We start from the raw sequence: 16,735 nt of genomic DNA, 5'->3' as shown, positions 1-16,735 counted from the left end.
AAAGCCCCGATGGAGAGTCCTTGCCTGCAACTGCAACTTGTGCGGAAAATGGCAAACTCCGAAGCAACGGCAGCGACAGGCAACACAAAATTGCAAACAGCGGACTGCGCATGTTTAAATTTAATTGAACATTTAGCCAAATTAAAATGCATTTTATTACGCAGACCCAGCCGCAGTTTCTGGCCTGGAAATGCAAAACAACGCGCGCCCAATCAGCCAGCCGGGCCAGCTCAAGTGAAGTTTTCTTTTTGGCCAAGTTGAAGTTGGCCAGGCCCCCGTAGATAGATGGCGAAAAAGGCAAATATACACGGGGGAAAAATACTCATAGACTTTGGTCTATAAAATATGTGATGTTTATATTGTTGGAAATATAAATAAAGTATATTATAAATCTTCTACTAAGTGAGTATTTATTTATATATATTTAAATGTATTAATAGGTTTTCTTGTGGTAAAGTTCATCTTCTAATACCTTAGACCTTTTTGCAGTGCAACCCCAGAGACAAAGCCAAACTCCATAGACACTGACTGGGCCTAGGCACGCAACGGTTATTCAGTTTTGTCGGTTTTGCGTTTCGGCTTTAAATTGTTGGCAGTCTGACTCTTATGCGAAATTTGGCACAGATTCGCCCGAACAGATTCGAAGCTATTCGATTCGATTCGAATCGACTTGGAGCAGATCGTTTTGAGGCGGAACTGCGAGGACAGGCCGACCGACCGACTGGGAAACTGGTTGGAGACGACAGACACCGGCAACATGCGTTCTGCAATTGTTTAATAGCCTAATTAAAATGTGCGAGGGAACAGGTTGGCCGGGAAAGTCGGGCATATGCAAAAGCGAAGGAGAGCGACTGTCATGTATCGTCGAGCGGACTCAACTGATGTGAAGTGATGTGATGTGATGTGATGTGACGGGACAGGACGGGACAGGACAGTGACTGCCATGCGGGTGGTTTGTCAGCTGCTAATGCCACTCTCTCTTTACTTTACTTTTTCCCCTTTTTTTATATATTTTTTACTCCTTGTTCTGGCTTGCAATTACATTTGGCTGTTAATTGCATTATGCATATTTATGGAAGCGCTCCGGCTGGGAACTCCTCTGGCAATCGAGTTAGCAGGATGAGACGCTCCAGCTGGAGGATGAGGAGACGGAACCGGCGACAATGCCGGCTCATTAGCATACATCAGCGCGTTAAGCTTGGAGCGGAGAGTGTCTGACTGAGTTACAAACAGCTTTTCCACTGTCTGCAGCAGCAGCAGCAGCAGCCATCATGGCCATCGTCATCCACTGAGTGGCTTAGTGGGTGTTGGCCTCTAATTTAAATTAAAATATGAAAAATACTCAACGGGCAGCAGTAGAGGGAAGCAAAAGCAGGCAGAGGCGGAGGGGGGGCACAAAAACATCAAGCTCGGGAAAATACTGAAAAACGTGCAGGAAAATCAAATCTAAAATAGCTGCTGGACATGGCATAATCAAATTGTGTACACTGGCCAACCGAATAGGAGTGAGGAAAATGTGATTTCTCTCCGAGATTATGACTGGCATGTGAGCTGCACTTACTAATTATGCATATAAATTATATGAGATTTAAGTCTTTTCTATTTAAGGATTTTTAATGAAATTAAGGAACAAAAAGAAGAAAAGATATAAGATTAAAACAAGAATGGATACTAATGGAAGCCAAAGTTCGCAGATGCTAAAATTGTAGGATCGTACCGGAAATCGATTATAATAAAGTTTTAACTGATCTTATTTTTTAAATCAATGTTTATCGATATTGTTTAATGAAAATTTCTTTTGACAAATCAAAGTTGAAATAACTATAACTACATGCACTAAATTTCAAGCTTCTGACTAAAATTATAATACCCTTCGAGGCTATAAAAAGGTTTGAACAATGGCATATTTATGAATGCCTTCAAAGTTAATTATCATTTCTGATATTGTTTGTATTAAAAAATAAGTTGATAATATTACGAGAATAATAAATTGTGTAATTCTAAAGGGAAGTATAAATTAAGTGAAATAAATTAAATTGTGTTCTAAATGTGCTGCTACATTTTCAATAATATTCTTCTATTTTTAATATTAAATATGTACTCTTTTAAATAAATTTTCTTATTAGCCTTAAAAGCTTTGGTCAACTTGCCAGCCTACTTGTGTGATTTCCATCTACATCCATTGACTTTTCCTTGCCTTGGCCTAAGCTCAATTTCTCTTTTAGTATTTTCTCTGGAATGTGACCAAAAGTTTGCCGCTCTCAGCCAGAGTTTTCCTTTTGGCCCAGACCTGGGGAGTGTGTGTGTGTGTGGGCATCCCGGTTCTGGTCGCTAACTGAGAACTTCTGGGCGCCGGTTCGGGCCAAAAGACTTCGACGAGAGAAAGAGAGGACATCGGAGAGGAAGTTAGAGCCGCGGAGCACGCGAGCGTAATTCGCACAAATGGCCGTAATAAATAAATGTGCCATTAGGCTGCATGCTAACTCCGGCTGGATTTGCAGAAATATGAGCAGAAACATTAGCCAGTCCGTGGTATATCAATAAGCCGGCGAGCGGACCAAAAACTTTCTAATCGCAATATAATTGCGGACTTAAAAAAATATATATACAAGTATGTATGTTTTATATATGTAAACCGAATTAAGAAAGCCAAAAAGGAAGGGGAAATGACATGGCATGCTGTAAATTATGCTGCCAATGTTGCAGGTGGAGTGCATAAGTCATACCAATGCGGTGATTGAGAAAACGCCAGTAATCAGTTTGTTAACACCCCGACTAAGTTAAGTGCTTGGTTCAATTAGACTATAAGCCAATTGGACGATGCCATAAATTCACCCGCTGAGATTTAGCGAATTAATCCGGCCAAGACACTTGCGACGGCATTAGCATAATTAAGGCAAATCAAGTTTTGTGATGGCAATAATTTTAAAGATTTTCGATATAGATATGAATATTAGAAACATGTTATATTCGTACACTTGTACATGATACGTTTATAAATATTTATGAGCATTTTACACTTTAGTAAGAGAGTCCTTCTAAAATACTGAAATAAGTGATATTTCAATGGAGTATTAAATTCAACCTTAATTATGTAGTTACTTTAAAGAGTATAGAAAGAATATAAATGAATCACTTATTATATTTATTCCTAAGTTATACATATCATTGATAATACTTGATCGATAGCATAAAGAACCAATTATAAAACGATTATTTAAATCATTAACGATTTTCCCCTTAATGCAAACAAAAGCCAAGTCAAGAGCAAGTTCGTGTGAAACTGGTTTCTTGATTCGCAAATTGATCCTTCTTCTCATTTTAGAGACTATCAATGATCGCCAAACGAAATGCCAATTAGGCCGACCTTAATTCAGCCCGGTCCCACCCAATTAAGCAGAAACAGGATCTGGTCGATAGTGGCGAGAGCAAGCGGGGATATCATTTAATTGAAATAATTACACATTAAGTGCATTAATTATTTTCACTTGCATGCAAACGGCGAGGACGAGGACGAGGACGAGGATGAGGACGAGGAGTCGCCGGCAAGTCGCCGTTTGCCTTTCGCGTAATTATTAATTTAAGCCCTTCGACCAGTCCACTGGGTATCGTAGGCCATTACGAGCTGCAACAACAGCATGAGGCACGACAGGCACTTGCAACTCGTTTTGTAGCCGCCGTTAGCTTAGGTCATAATTATTAACGCAAAATCATAATTAAAAGTGTATTTAGCTGGACGATGAAATATGTTTTAGACGCCGCCCTCGAAGGCTACAACATATAGTCCGCCAGGAGTCGGTAGTAATTAGCTAGAAAATACATCAGTTAATGTCGGGGGTGTGTGCGGAATCGTGTGCAAAATGCACCACAGCGATATCATTAGACATGGGTTTATTGTCAGAGTTAAAGTCATGAAAGCAATTAAGTAGAGGTTTCTACTTTAAAACATGAATATTATTGAAGTAAATTTTACTTTGATCTGACTTCAAAGGTCAATAGCTTTCTCAATTGCCAAAAAATACAAGCTCAATTTGCTGTCATCAGTCTCCCGTGTGTGTGCTGTTGCCTTCTAAACTAATTAAAACATACAATACCCAAATTAATTACTAAAACAGGTTAAGTTGGGCGCATAATAGCCATCTATCCAGCAGCAATTGCTGCTCCCTGTGCTGCTCCTGTCAATGTTGCTCCTGCACCTGCCGTGACGTTGATCCTGCTGTCGCTCCTGCGGCTCCTGCTCCTGCTCCTGCTGCTACTGCTGCTGCCTGTTGTTCTTGGCGCTTGAATAATTATTGCAGTCAACTACTGTTCGGTTCGGGTATCAGCCGGCTTTTAGGACCCTCCCAGCACGTCAATTGTTTCATTAGTTACCCTCTGACGGACGAGCTTGTTTTGGCGGACAACCCGGCGTATGTGTGATATATACCCTTGATGTCCTGCAGGGGTGTCCTGTGCGGTGCGGGGTATGCAAATAAAGTGCTGAATATATTTACTAATAACTATTTTACCTTAGCGACATGTGTCGCGCTCACCAACAGAACCACATTTCCGCTGTCCTTCCTTTTTGGCCAAAAAGTTTTGCGTCAATGTTTTTGGCTTCTGCTGTTTCGGCCACGCCCCCACCTTCTACTGTTCCTCCTTTTCTTTTTCGAACTGTGTGTCGCATATGTCAGCTGCGGCACTCATAATTTATTGAAGCACATAAATTTCACTTAATTGGCAGTGCCAATAATAAAGCAACAAACAAGGACAACTAACGATGACACCAACAAAAACTTCGGTAAAAGTCCTTTGGTCCTTTTTGGTACTCCAAGCACATGCACATTAGCTGCAATTAGTGAGTCGACTAATTACTGTGTAAAGTCAGTGGTTTATTAAATGCAATGTTTTGGTACAAGAAACTCAAGGAAAATCAATAAAGATTGAGGGGGGAATGCTTGTAATTGTAAGTTGATGTTTTCTAAGTCAATTTTAATTACTTTCACCATTTATTATTAATATTAATTAAGTGTATTTATTAGATATAAAGCCTTGAGTTTTCCTTTCCCAACTCCTAACTCAAATTTCCCTCCTGCACAGTGAACTCATTAAACAAACAAAATCAGCCAGAAAACTTGTTTCTGCCATTGTTATTTTCTATTTTTTATTATCTGTGCCACACCCAAATGCATAGAGTTGAAAATTATGCATTTTTCTTGGAAATTTTCTATGCCATCTGCGGAGTGGATCTACTAAGCTGGCCCCGGTACCTCCAGTGCCTCCAGTTCAGTCCAACCAAACCAACCAACCAACCCGAGCTCATAATAAACGAATTAGCGCCTTTGGCTAAATGGAAGTAGAATGCAATTTCATTGCAATTATCAAGTGGAGGAGACGGAGTCCTCCATCCACATCCACTGTCGCTCCTTTGCATGGCTGGGCTAAATAAACAACCCGACTTGGAGTTCGACTTCGGTCTTAGTCTTGGTCTTGCTCTTGGACTTGGCCCCACAATGAGCACATAAAAAAATTAATGCTCTCCCGCTCGGTGAAACCATAAAGGTATGTCTGCTCATGGCCAATTTCTTTTGGGGCCAAAACGCAATGCTAACAAATAGAAAAATTATCGCAATTGTGGCATCTTTTTTATGTTTTTTTGCTGTTTTTCTTGCTTGTTTTGCCGGGTTTTTCCTTAAGCCAAGGCGAATGTGCATTTAATTTGTGACGCATTCAAACAAATGCACCGAGAAAAATCGTCATGGAAATGTGGGTATTTTGGGAAATTATAAGACACCTAAAATAACATGGTTTCTGCTTAGAGAAGTAGAATTTTTAAGGGATATTCTGTTGGAAGAATTATTACATATAAACAAAAGACAGATGATAAATAATTATATGTATTAGGCGAGCTAAAAATGAATTCATTTTTCTATAATTCTCAACTGAAAACTGAACAGATCCTTGTGCACTATTAAATAATAATACTTAATAACTTATCTTCAAATGTTTAATAATATTTATCTTAATAAAGTATATATTTTTCCTCCATTTCATTAGTGTAATAAATCTTCTGTGTGTTCTAAATACCTTATAAATATCAACATATATTAAAATCAATCAATTTCCAATACATTCTAATTTAATATATAGATATTTCTCTCAGTGCTGGCTGGATTGTCCCGCTGATGCATAAAACATCAACAATGCGATGCGAAACGATTCAACCAATCCGAGAGCCAAAAACCCAACCAAAAACACGCTCCTCTCTCACTGTCCCTATCTCTCGGGTTACCCATGGGCTCTATGGCCAATGTTTTGAGCATTTATGCCACAAAAGAAGCGCAAAATAAATGCCAAAACCAAACAGCAACAACAAGAAAAAAACATACAGAGAGCTTTAACAATAACACAGGCAACAAATATTATGCCTTTTGGCAACGTTTTTCATACTCCGGACCCCAAGACTTCCAGCTTGGACTGGCCAAGCCACGAACTCCGAGTGCAGTCGGAGTCGGAGTTGTACTCTTACAAACATGGTCATAATCACGCGTTAAATTAATGAGTTTAAATGCTATTTTTGGCTTTAACTATTGCACACACACACACGGGCTTAATTGAAGCCAACTTGGAGGCAGCCACACAGCGTCTGTGGAGTGTCTCAGTTTCGAGTTGGCTTTTGTGGATCGGCAACTGCAACTGCAACAGCAACAGCAGCCTCGTCTTGGATCGGACCTGGTCCCCTCGCAACCTCACCCCCTCAAATTATGAGAGGGGGGAGACTCAGAGCCAAGTTCAGGCTCAGCTTTGGGCCAACCGGCTCAGGCCGTGGCGGCTATATTAAATTTATTTTAATGCCAAAACTCCAACTCCAGCTCCAGCTTCCCGCTCATATGGCCAGTGGGCATGGCTTTAATATTTTCTCCCATGGCGGCCAAGTTGAACCAAATCGCGTTTTGCTAATTATTAACCCCGACTGGTTACCATCGATGGTTCAGTGGATATTCTAGGGTCAATCCAGAATATGGAACACTCTTCGATGGGACCATCTGGCATATGACTAAGGAAAGGTCAAATTGGGAGTCCAAATAGATGTTGCAAGCTGAATCATATGCAAGGAGCTCTTACAGATACAAAGATTCATGAGTCAGCAGGGGATTTTTAGTGGAGAAGAAGTAAAAAACTGAAGAAAATATTTCATAGATAATATACACATATTATTTATTAAGGAAAATCATCTTGAACAACTAAAATATAAGTTATTCGTAAGTATCTTTCAATGAAGAAGCTCGCTTAAATGGTATTCAAAACCAATAGAATTCCAAATTAACAAACAATTTAATAAACACTAGACCCATAACAAATATTTTTCTTTCCCAGGAATACTCATCAAATCCATTATCACGCCATGGTTTTCAACTAATTATTTATGATATTTGCAAGCCAACAGACCAACGTTGTAGTTGTCGGCAAAACGTCAGCAACATTGTTAATAATTTTTTAATACCACCATAATTAAGATGAAGGCAATTTGCCAGTTGGTTATAGTTTTTTTTTTTTTTTTTTGCTCGGTTTTGCGTAAATGAAATGAAATTAAGGCAAGTATAACCGAGGCAGGGTAGTTAAAGCCAGACAACGTCAAAATCAACTTGCCAGATACTTATTACACGGCTGTTGCCGACACTGCTGCCACGTTGCCTGATGATTATTGGCATTACGTGGACGTGCATAAGTTGAACTTATACTTGCAATATAATTAATTTATACTTAAACTCTCTGACAATTTCAATGTTGCATGCAGCTGGCTTGGGACTGGTAACGGGAAAGGAGACTAGGAGGGGGCACGAAAGCCGCAGTCAACAAGCTCGACACACAAATTGCTTTGTAATTTATTTGCAATTAATTTTGAATTAATATCAACGAAAACTGAGTAAAACGAAAAATTATGTCTGCCAAGAAATTTGGGTCTTGTTTAGGAGATGTTTGAGTTTTCGGGACAGGGAGACTTTGATGCAGAGAGAGAAATGTAACAATGGATTTTATATATAGTCCTATAATCCTTAAATTTGTGGTATTTCTCCCTACTTAATGGGAACTATAATCTGTTCTTTTTACAAATCTAAAACCTTACCGCCTATAGCGGCAATATTTCAGTCCGGTTAAATGACCCAACCATTTATCAATGCATTTACCATTTAAATTACCCCCGTGCGAAGCCTTCCTTCGGTGCCGACAATGGGTCATCTTTTGGCTCATTTGCAGTCAATTTAGCGCTCACGTGGTTAGTCATAAAAATTTTTGCACAAAACATTCATTTAATAAGCAATTATTGCCTGGTCCTCTTTAATGCTTTTTGCCAGCCTGCCAGCCTGCCTTCTGCCTCTTAGCTGTGTTGCATTTACGCGTCAAGACTTTCAACTAATTACAAACGATTTACATGCAACACAGCTGGGAGTTACGGGTACGATAACCAGGGCCAAGAACATTGGAGCAAGAACCAGGCCAGCTTTTTTTTTTTTTCTTTTGAGCCAGCCTGGATAATCCCGCCTCATGTATTTGCAACATTTAAAGTAACATGCAGAAACCGGTTGTTCGTACACAAACCTCATCATCGCTTATAAACATCATCATCGTTGCGATGACACTGCCACGAGCAGAGCAGAAGAAAATAAATATAAATAAAATAATAATAAAGTAAAGAAAAGAAAACACCCACAAAATCCGCTTGGCACGCACGTATGTAGAACCCGCTCTCCTGGATGGGGCCTCATCAGTTCATTGCGCATGCGCGGCGTGCTTCGACGGCCAGAAGGAGTGCAATTTGTGATCCGCTTATAATTAGCGGAGACTCATAGAGTCCGTGCTCGACTTTCACCTAGCCGGAGATTGACCAAAAGGCCAAAGGCTTGGCTTGGCTTGCAGTGCGGCAGCTCATTAGACGCCTATGAGTCACCCAGCGGGTTGGCCACTTTTAGCTTTCAAGTGCTGCCGCCTTGGCCCAAAAAAATAGGAAAAATCAAGGAAAAAATAGAATAACTAGGTACAGCTGCGTGCTCAATGGAGTCCGTGCAGAGCAGGCTCTAATAATTAGGTGTAATATATCTCAAGACAAGTTAAGACCAGCTGCCCCCTGAGGAAGGGTATTAAAGAGGTTGCAAGACTTAAGGTAAATAATATTTATATAAATATATAATATTTATAAATATATATATAAAGAGAAACCTTCAATTGGTAAATAAATAAAGAACTTTAATGAGGCTTACACCTAATTCTTCAAGTATCCTTTTAAGAAACCCCAACTCTTTCTACTTAAATAAAAAAAATACATATATAAAACCCAAAGAGTAAATCCTTTTAGACATCCTTTAAGATATCCTTTTAAGCCCCAATAGTTAGTGTATTTTCCTACAATATTGAGTTCCTTTAGCGCATTAATTTTCAATAGATTGTACTTATAACTTTTTTTTTTCCTCTGGCCTCTAATTCGATTTTTATTGCACCTGGATTTTCTTGTTTGGCGCTGCCAATAGACAATTTATTTCTCATGTATACACACATATGTATATATTTTTCCTCAATCGCCGTGTGTGTAAGTGTGTGTGCTGATTATTTCGCGCTTATTATTATTGCTGGCTTTGAGCTTGTGCTTTTTTCTTAACTTTTTGCTTAATTTTCAATAAATGTTACGGCTTTGTTGCCGCTTGTCTCCCCGTCGCAGTCGATTACTCATTTGACTGCCTGCACATAAATTTTATGCACTTTTTCTATTTTTTGCAAGTATTTTTTGTTTTGTTATTTTTTTGTTTATATTTTGATTGCTTTATTTTTTTATTAATTGCTTTTTACAGCATTTAGGTTGTAAAGGAGACTGTGGTGGAGGAGGAGGTGAGTAGTATCTCCAGACTCGGCTGGATCCCAAGTGTGCGTGTTGTATCGTGTGAGCTGATTGTGTCATTAGAGCGGATCGTATCCGACGGATACCAACCAAGCTTCAGACAGAGACAAAGCGGCCCAAAACGCCAAACACATAAAATGCGGTCGAAGAGATACTCAATACTCGAGACTTGGCAGCGAGAATTGATTTGCCATTAGAATTGGGTCAGCAAATCGGTAAATTCGTGCGAATTTAATTGGGAATTTTAATGGCTAAATTATAAACAATTTATATCGGTTACAGAGTAAATTAATATGTCAAGGCACAGATTATATTTTAGCATTTAATCAGGTCAACTATTAAAGCTGTTCTTTCACTAGGTTTTATAATAAATAATAATATCAAAATAAGCAATAAAGAAACCATCATAGCAGGCCAAAGAAAATCTTGCTTAAAACCCTTTACTGGTGTCATTTTCCCGCCACATTTTTTCTTGTTTATTTTCCTTGGCCTGACACACTTTTGGGTCTCTCTCCCTCCATGTAGATCCCTTTTTTTCGATCTCATAATTTAGTCATTTTTACGAGCAACGACAACAATCGCCCCCAGAGACCAATGGCAAACAGGAATTAGTTCAAAATAAACTTGAAAATAGAACTCGCAGCGATCAACAGATCGATTTGTTGTTCTTTCGGCTGATTCGCCGCTAAACTATGTGCCACAAGGCAACAAATAAATATAAAAAAAGGCCACAAAAGACCCCAGAAAACAAAACAAAACCAACGAGGACATGCGAAATTTTTATTTATTGCTGACAATTGCACAAAAGTCTCTTTTTTTCCCCTTCTGCGATCGGTTTTTATGGTCATTAAAATTGGGACAAAAATATTTTGACCGCTCTCAGAGTTGAGTTTAGTTTTGGGTTTTTTGTTCTTTTGACTTTTTTTTCGGTCCGTTGTTTGGCGATTCTAGAGCACGACTGCGACGGAAAGACAGTGCCTGCGGCAGTTCAACGCGATTCTGTGGCGGATTTGGTCGGATTTGCCCTTGATTGGCCAAGTTGCAACAGAATGTTGCTGCTGCCCGCCGGCCGATCGAACTGATTTCGAAGCGGCTTCGAAGCGGCGACTAATTAATGATCCGTTGTCCATCGTCTGTCTGTCTTGGACTTTGCATGCTAATTAAATGCGAGCCAGAAATCAATTTAGTGATGTGAGGGAAGCACGTGAGTCACGAGGGGGTAAGGAATTTCCATCGAAGATAGATAGATATATTATACATAAATTCAGAGAAGGGAGAGCTTCATCCTAATAAACATTTCTAAAAAAACACCTATAAAGGTGGTCAGGATAATGGCATCCTTCAATACTTGAGGAAATATATAAAACTTGTACACAGGAAATAATATAGTTGAGATATATAAGAAGCACAGATCTATAAAAGAACTAGTAATAAGTATAAGTTTTCTATTCTATAAGAAAACTATATTTAAAGGCCACTGTTCTGTAATATCTGTTAAGGTCCTTGTCCGTCATATCTTTTGAAGTCTGTTTTCATATTAAGAAGTTGTGCTCTCATAATATTATTTTAATAAGAACCTATGTTAATTCCCCTTTCAGTAAATATATAAAATATTCCAAATCCTTATTTCTAATCCCCACCAAAAGTTGCTCAGTTTAATTTGGGTAATTTATAAATTCAGCATTTTTTCTGTTCGACTCACCGACTCGGTTTTGATGTTGAGCGCCAGGACATGCGATGAGCTGTTCGAGGATGCCGATGGCGGTGATGCAGGCGCTGCTCCGCTGCATGGTGACTTCACAGCAACGACGCTGGACATGGATGTTGCATTCAGTGGACTTGGACTCGGACTGGCCTCTCTCAGAGGACTGCTTCCAGCTCCGGCTCCAATGCCCAGGACAAGACCCATGCCCATGCCCAAGCTTTGGGAGTACGGTGATACCGATCCCAGTGGCGATTTGTTGGCATTTGTGGAGCAATTGGAGGGCACAACGGCGGCGGTGGTGCAACTGGTTAGGGTGCTGGTCGCTGAGCTGGATGATGATGACGATGAGGAACAGGATGATGATGAAGATGATGAGCTGCTGCTGCTGTTGTTGTTGTTATTGTTATTCGTGTTGCTGCTATTGTTGCTCTTGTTGCAGATCATTGCCTGCAATTTGGTATTGTTGTTGTTGCTGCTGCTATTGTTATTGTTGTTATTATTATTATTGTTGTTGTTGTTGTTGGTGGCATTGGCATTATTATTATTAACACTTGCCGCCGAGCTGGGCATTAAGCTGCCATCACAGTACTCGAGCTTCACAATGTTGCCGTTGCCGCTGTTGTTGTTGTTGTTGCTGCTGCTGCCGCCGCTGGTGTGGCTCGTGTTGCTGATGTTGCTGGTGTTGCTACTGCTGCTGCCGCCTCCGCCGCCGCCGCCGCCGGGCGTGGCACCAATGGCCGCCTCGCATGGCAGCACGGTGCCCAGCATCTTGTCGAGCGTTGTGTACGGTGACTGTGACTGTGACTGTGATGTCGTGGATTCAGCGGCACCGGCAGAGTCCTCGCAGCCCTCGGCCATGTCACGTGTCACTGACCCGCTCGCATCCTGGCTGAGTCCTGTAAAAAAAACGAGAGACAAGAGTGGACATAAGTACCTTCTGGAGACCATTAAATATTCAGGCTTAATAGGGGAGATTTTGAGACATATATTATATTGCTTTAATTATCGTCGAGGATTCATTTAATATTTAGGAATATTTATCTACAAAGGACTTTCCAAATATACAAACGTTGCAGTTACCTGATATTAATGCCACATTGCTTACCCTTAAATATCAAATGTCGTCTGGCTGAATTCCCCCCACATCTCGGTTGGGGGGCATCATAATTTAGAATTTACGTTTATCGAAAATATTTCGTGCACTTAAAACCCATACCCGTGAGCATTAATTTCATTAATTATCCCTGTTGCCCGTCGGTTGACCACGGCAACAGGGCGCACAAACAACAAATGGGGAAAGGATTGGAAGGAGCCAAAGGATACCCCCTGGCACACACACACAAGCTGCATAATTTCGCAAATGCAAAATGTGTAACCGAGTCGGAGTCGTAGTACGTTTCTGAGGCCATGTCCTTGCCAAGCCACGACGTTCTCCACAGGACAACGAACGACTTTACCGCCGAAATTGTGAGGAGAAAATTACACAGTCAGAATATATCAAATATAATTCATATATAAGAAATGAGGACTTTGAAAAGAAACCTCTAAGGAATGTAAAGCATTATTTACAAAAGTTTCCTAATCATTTATCAATGATTTCATAGTTAATGTTGGTATTATTATATATTCACTCTTAGTGTTAAAAGTATATATAATATTTTCTCCATGTGCCTTAATCGGAATGATGGACACCAAGACCGAAGCATACGGGTGGTTTTCTGTACAGAACCGATGCCAACTTGCGTGGATGGTAGGAGTTTGGTGCAATTGGGCGCTCTGTACAGTCGTAATCGAAAATTTTACACCTACTCTGCATTATAATTTATGCCCGAAGAGGGACAACTGACCAAAAAGTCCAGAAAAACGAAAGGAGAGCCGGGGGGTAATGTGGTGAACGTGTCTGGCAAGAAAGTTTTTCCTGCATACAATAAGAAGGAAGAATACGTAGGAAAAATGTACGAAAATGTTCAACGAAAAGTTATCCGAGTGGGGGGATAAAGATAATACGTAGTAGACTTAAGCAGAACGAAGGACTCTCCGTAATCGCCTCACATCTGAAATAGATTCCACTAAAGTTTATTTCGCAGGCTCTCCGAGGGAATCTTCAAATCTGAGCCCCAAAGGCGCCTTAATTTGGGCAACGATTTGCTTGCTAAAGAGCTTACCTAACTACAGTCCACAAAAGGGAACATCAATGCCTATGCCGCCTTGACATTTGGCCCCAAAAAATGGCAGCAGGCAAGAGATCCGAGAGAGAGAGAGGAAGTGGAAAGGGGTCCTGCCTTCGTTGCATTGTCTGCAGGTCTACACAAAACGGGCGTTGATTTTAATGCATAATGCATACAGCTGGCTCCTGTCCCTTGCACACACACCCAGCACCCACACACCCACAGACATCCCCGCCTTATCCCTTGAAAGGACCTGCCTGCAGTTGTAATACTGCAAGCAACTGCACTCGGAACTCAGAACTCGGAACTCGAGTCGCAGTCGGACTCGAACTTCTGTAGCTCTCGGATTCGGACCCTCAGTTTGCTGTTACCAATGCACTGAGAAGAATATAAATCAATTTATAATAACCTTAGACGTATTAATTAAGGAGGGTTAAGTAAAAAAAAACCCCTGCCGCTCTCTTTTATTTTTAAATTAAATATCATAATAACTAAGTAAGATTTCCATACCATCTTAATATATCCCATCTTCAATTTTATTATCAAGAATAGATTTTCCCAAGTGCCTGTTGTTTGTGTCGACACTGGCCAGCCGGCAGCAGTCAACGAACGCACTTTTCCGGCCACATGGCCACATGGCCAACGCCGTAATGAGCCGCAAGAGCAGAAGGGGGAAATCGGTATCGGAGAGAGGTAAAGAATGCCAGGATTGTGCCTTGAAAGTTGGAGTGTGCAGGACATGCAATGCCAATGCCTGAGTCCGAGTCCGAGTCTCTGAGCCCGAGCAAAAGCTTCGTGTTTGTAGATTTTTGGCCAGGAAAAAGGGGGCTGTGAGAGGGCGTAATAATTAATTTCGTACGTTGCATGCAAATGTCTGGCTACCCCACCACTCGGCGCCATAAGAAGCAAAAACAATGCATAATATCAGAAGCGACTACAAAAACACAACACACACATGCAGACTTCTCCTACAAAATAATTTCGAGTATGCGTCAACAGCAAATGCCAAAAGCCTGCCGGAGTGGCAGGAGTTGAGTGGTGATATCGGTGAGTATTGGTGGAATCCAAGGGAGCGCTGCAAGTTGCTCGTTGCAAGTTGCTCGTGGCTAGCTGGGCCCTGGTGCTGCTCTTTGGCAACATGTTGTGAAAGCAAATTGTAGCGACAAAATGTGCAGCCAAATTAAGTACAATTTGCGCATATTAAAGTCTGGCCAAATTACACACGGAGGTAGCAACAGCAGCAGCAGCAGCAGCAGCAGCAACGGCAGCAACTCCAATAGCAACATGCAACAACGGCAACATTTTGTCGCTTCCTGCGATCGCCGCTCGCCACGAAATCTAATCAATAACTAGGCAAACTAGTAGAATTTCATGTAGCACACTAAATAGCACGATTAATTATCGCCGGCCTGGCAACTATAATTCAAATCAAGCTCACTTCATTTCCAAAGCACGCCAGCAACATGCCATCATCCGCAACATGAGACACACTATACCATACCCATATGCCGTACTCCCATCCTATATCGGCTCGCAAAACGCATTACAAACCGGTCTAATTATACTCATTTTCTTGCTGTGCCCCCTTGCAACATGTTGCTGCTGCCGCTGCTGCTGCCAAGCTATAAATTGCAATTTCCATGCAACTTTCTAAGCGAACAAAAAATTTATCATTCAAAGTCTCTGCCTCCCCTGTCTCTGGATCGAGTTTGGAGCATCCAGCATCAAGTACCGAGTATAGTATCGCATCTGGTCGTTTGCCGAAGCGTTTTGTCTTCGACAGCAATTCGTTGGCAATATTCAAATTAATAAAATCATCAATAATTTTGCATGGCTTTGCAGGCATGTAGAACATGTTGCTGCTGTGGTCGTTGCTGTTGCAGTCGCTGCTGCTGCTGCTGCTGCTGCTGCTGGTGGTGCTGCCCCGCTGCAACTTGTTGTAATTAATAGTCAAACTAAATTGTAGCACACTTGCCATCATTTAGAGTTAGGAGCCAAATGTGGCACAAAGCAATTTTTGATTAGAAACCGGGCAACGGACGTCGATTCCTCACGTCCTCTTATGCCCGCTTCCATGGACAACTTCATTTTTATGGCCAACTCCGGGGCTATTAAATTTTTCTTTTGATTTGTAATTAGCGCAAAATGCATATTAAATAGCCAACGACTCGACTGTTGAGGAAGTGAATGGAGGTTTCCACTGCAGCTCCTCTTGCCGTTTTCGGTGCTGTTCTAGCCAACTTTTACCCCGTGGCGATAAAATAATCAATAATGCGCCGGCTTCATTGGCCAAAAGCAGCATTAAGTCATTGAGCTGAAATTATTTATGCAACATTTATTTACGCATATACACACACACGTGTGCATAGAAAAAGTTTTCGCAACTTGCTGTTGTTTTGAGTTCTTAAGAGGGTTGAGTTATGCATTGTTTTTTGGGGTTGTTATTGGGGGGTGTGCCATAGAACGTGCAATTTTCTTAAAAATTACACACGATTACACATGAAATACACCAACTGATATATTATGGAGAGGCACAATGGGTTACCCCCGGGAGTTTCAGGAACTTTAAGTTGCTTACTTGGCAAGGAGTTTGTTTTAAATTAGCTTAATACGCTTTAGAACTTTATATTAAGTCATTATCAAGTAAAGAGTGACAGAAATTGCTCTATTTCAAAGAATGCAACTTATGCCACATCATTTAATTATCTTACGGTAAAGGTTCTTATACCTTCTCACTAAAATATTAGCCTGCATTCGACCTTTCAATCCGTAGTATTTTGGAACAATGGCACTCGCAATCCGGTCAGTGGTCCTTCTGTAAGCCCGTTTCATTCATTTTCCACTCAAATCATTAAAAAAAGTATATAATAATAATAATGAAATTTGCGTGATTCCAACGAAGCACGCACTAGGCGATGCCAATAACAGAAACAACAATAATAATAGCCGAAGGCGTACTCAATATAGCAGCAACATCACGGCATCAACAAT

At 40.7% G+C, this 16,735-nt stretch overlaps 1 protein-coding gene and 1 long non-coding RNA gene across 11 annotated transcripts in view; both read right to left on the bottom strand.

Annotated features, from left to right (window-relative positions):
* pdm3 (POU-domain protein pdm3) overlaps positions 1-16,735 on the bottom strand; it is a 72,624-nt gene that overhangs the window by 38,762 nt on the left and 17,127 nt on the right. For 8 of the 10 annotated variants that reach the window (XR_015271092.1, XR_015271093.1, XM_086830316.1 and 5 more), the window contains exon 2: positions 11,574-12,472. Coding sequence is in view for 6 of the 10 variants with exons in the window: in XM_086830316.1 (XP_086686442.1) it covers positions 11,574-12,434 (861 nt within the window). In the remaining 4 variants the exon portion in view is untranslated. Of the gene's footprint in view, positions 1-11,573; positions 12,473-16,735 lie in introns of those variants that run through there. The other 2 variants (XM_086830323.1, XM_086830322.1) reach the window with 2 other exon arrangements.
* LOC147643957 (uncharacterized) lies at positions 4,366-4,636 on the bottom strand. Its single transcript, XR_015271094.1, has 2 exons — positions 4,509-4,636; positions 4,366-4,449 (listed from the first exon to the last, which is right to left on the bottom strand). It is a non-coding gene; the product is annotated as an uncharacterized LOC147643957 (long non-coding RNA).

This window comes from Drosophila serrata, unplaced genomic scaffold, assembly GCF_035046125.1.
Source record: "Drosophila serrata isolate PLE 108 unplaced genomic scaffold, ASM3504612v1 contig_240, whole genome shotgun sequence".
In the NCBI taxonomy this organism is placed as follows: domain Eukaryota; kingdom Metazoa; phylum Arthropoda; class Insecta; order Diptera; family Drosophilidae; genus Drosophila; species Drosophila serrata.
The sequence above is the reverse complement of the archived record's forward strand: the minus strand, read 5'-3'. Positions and strand labels throughout refer to the sequence as shown.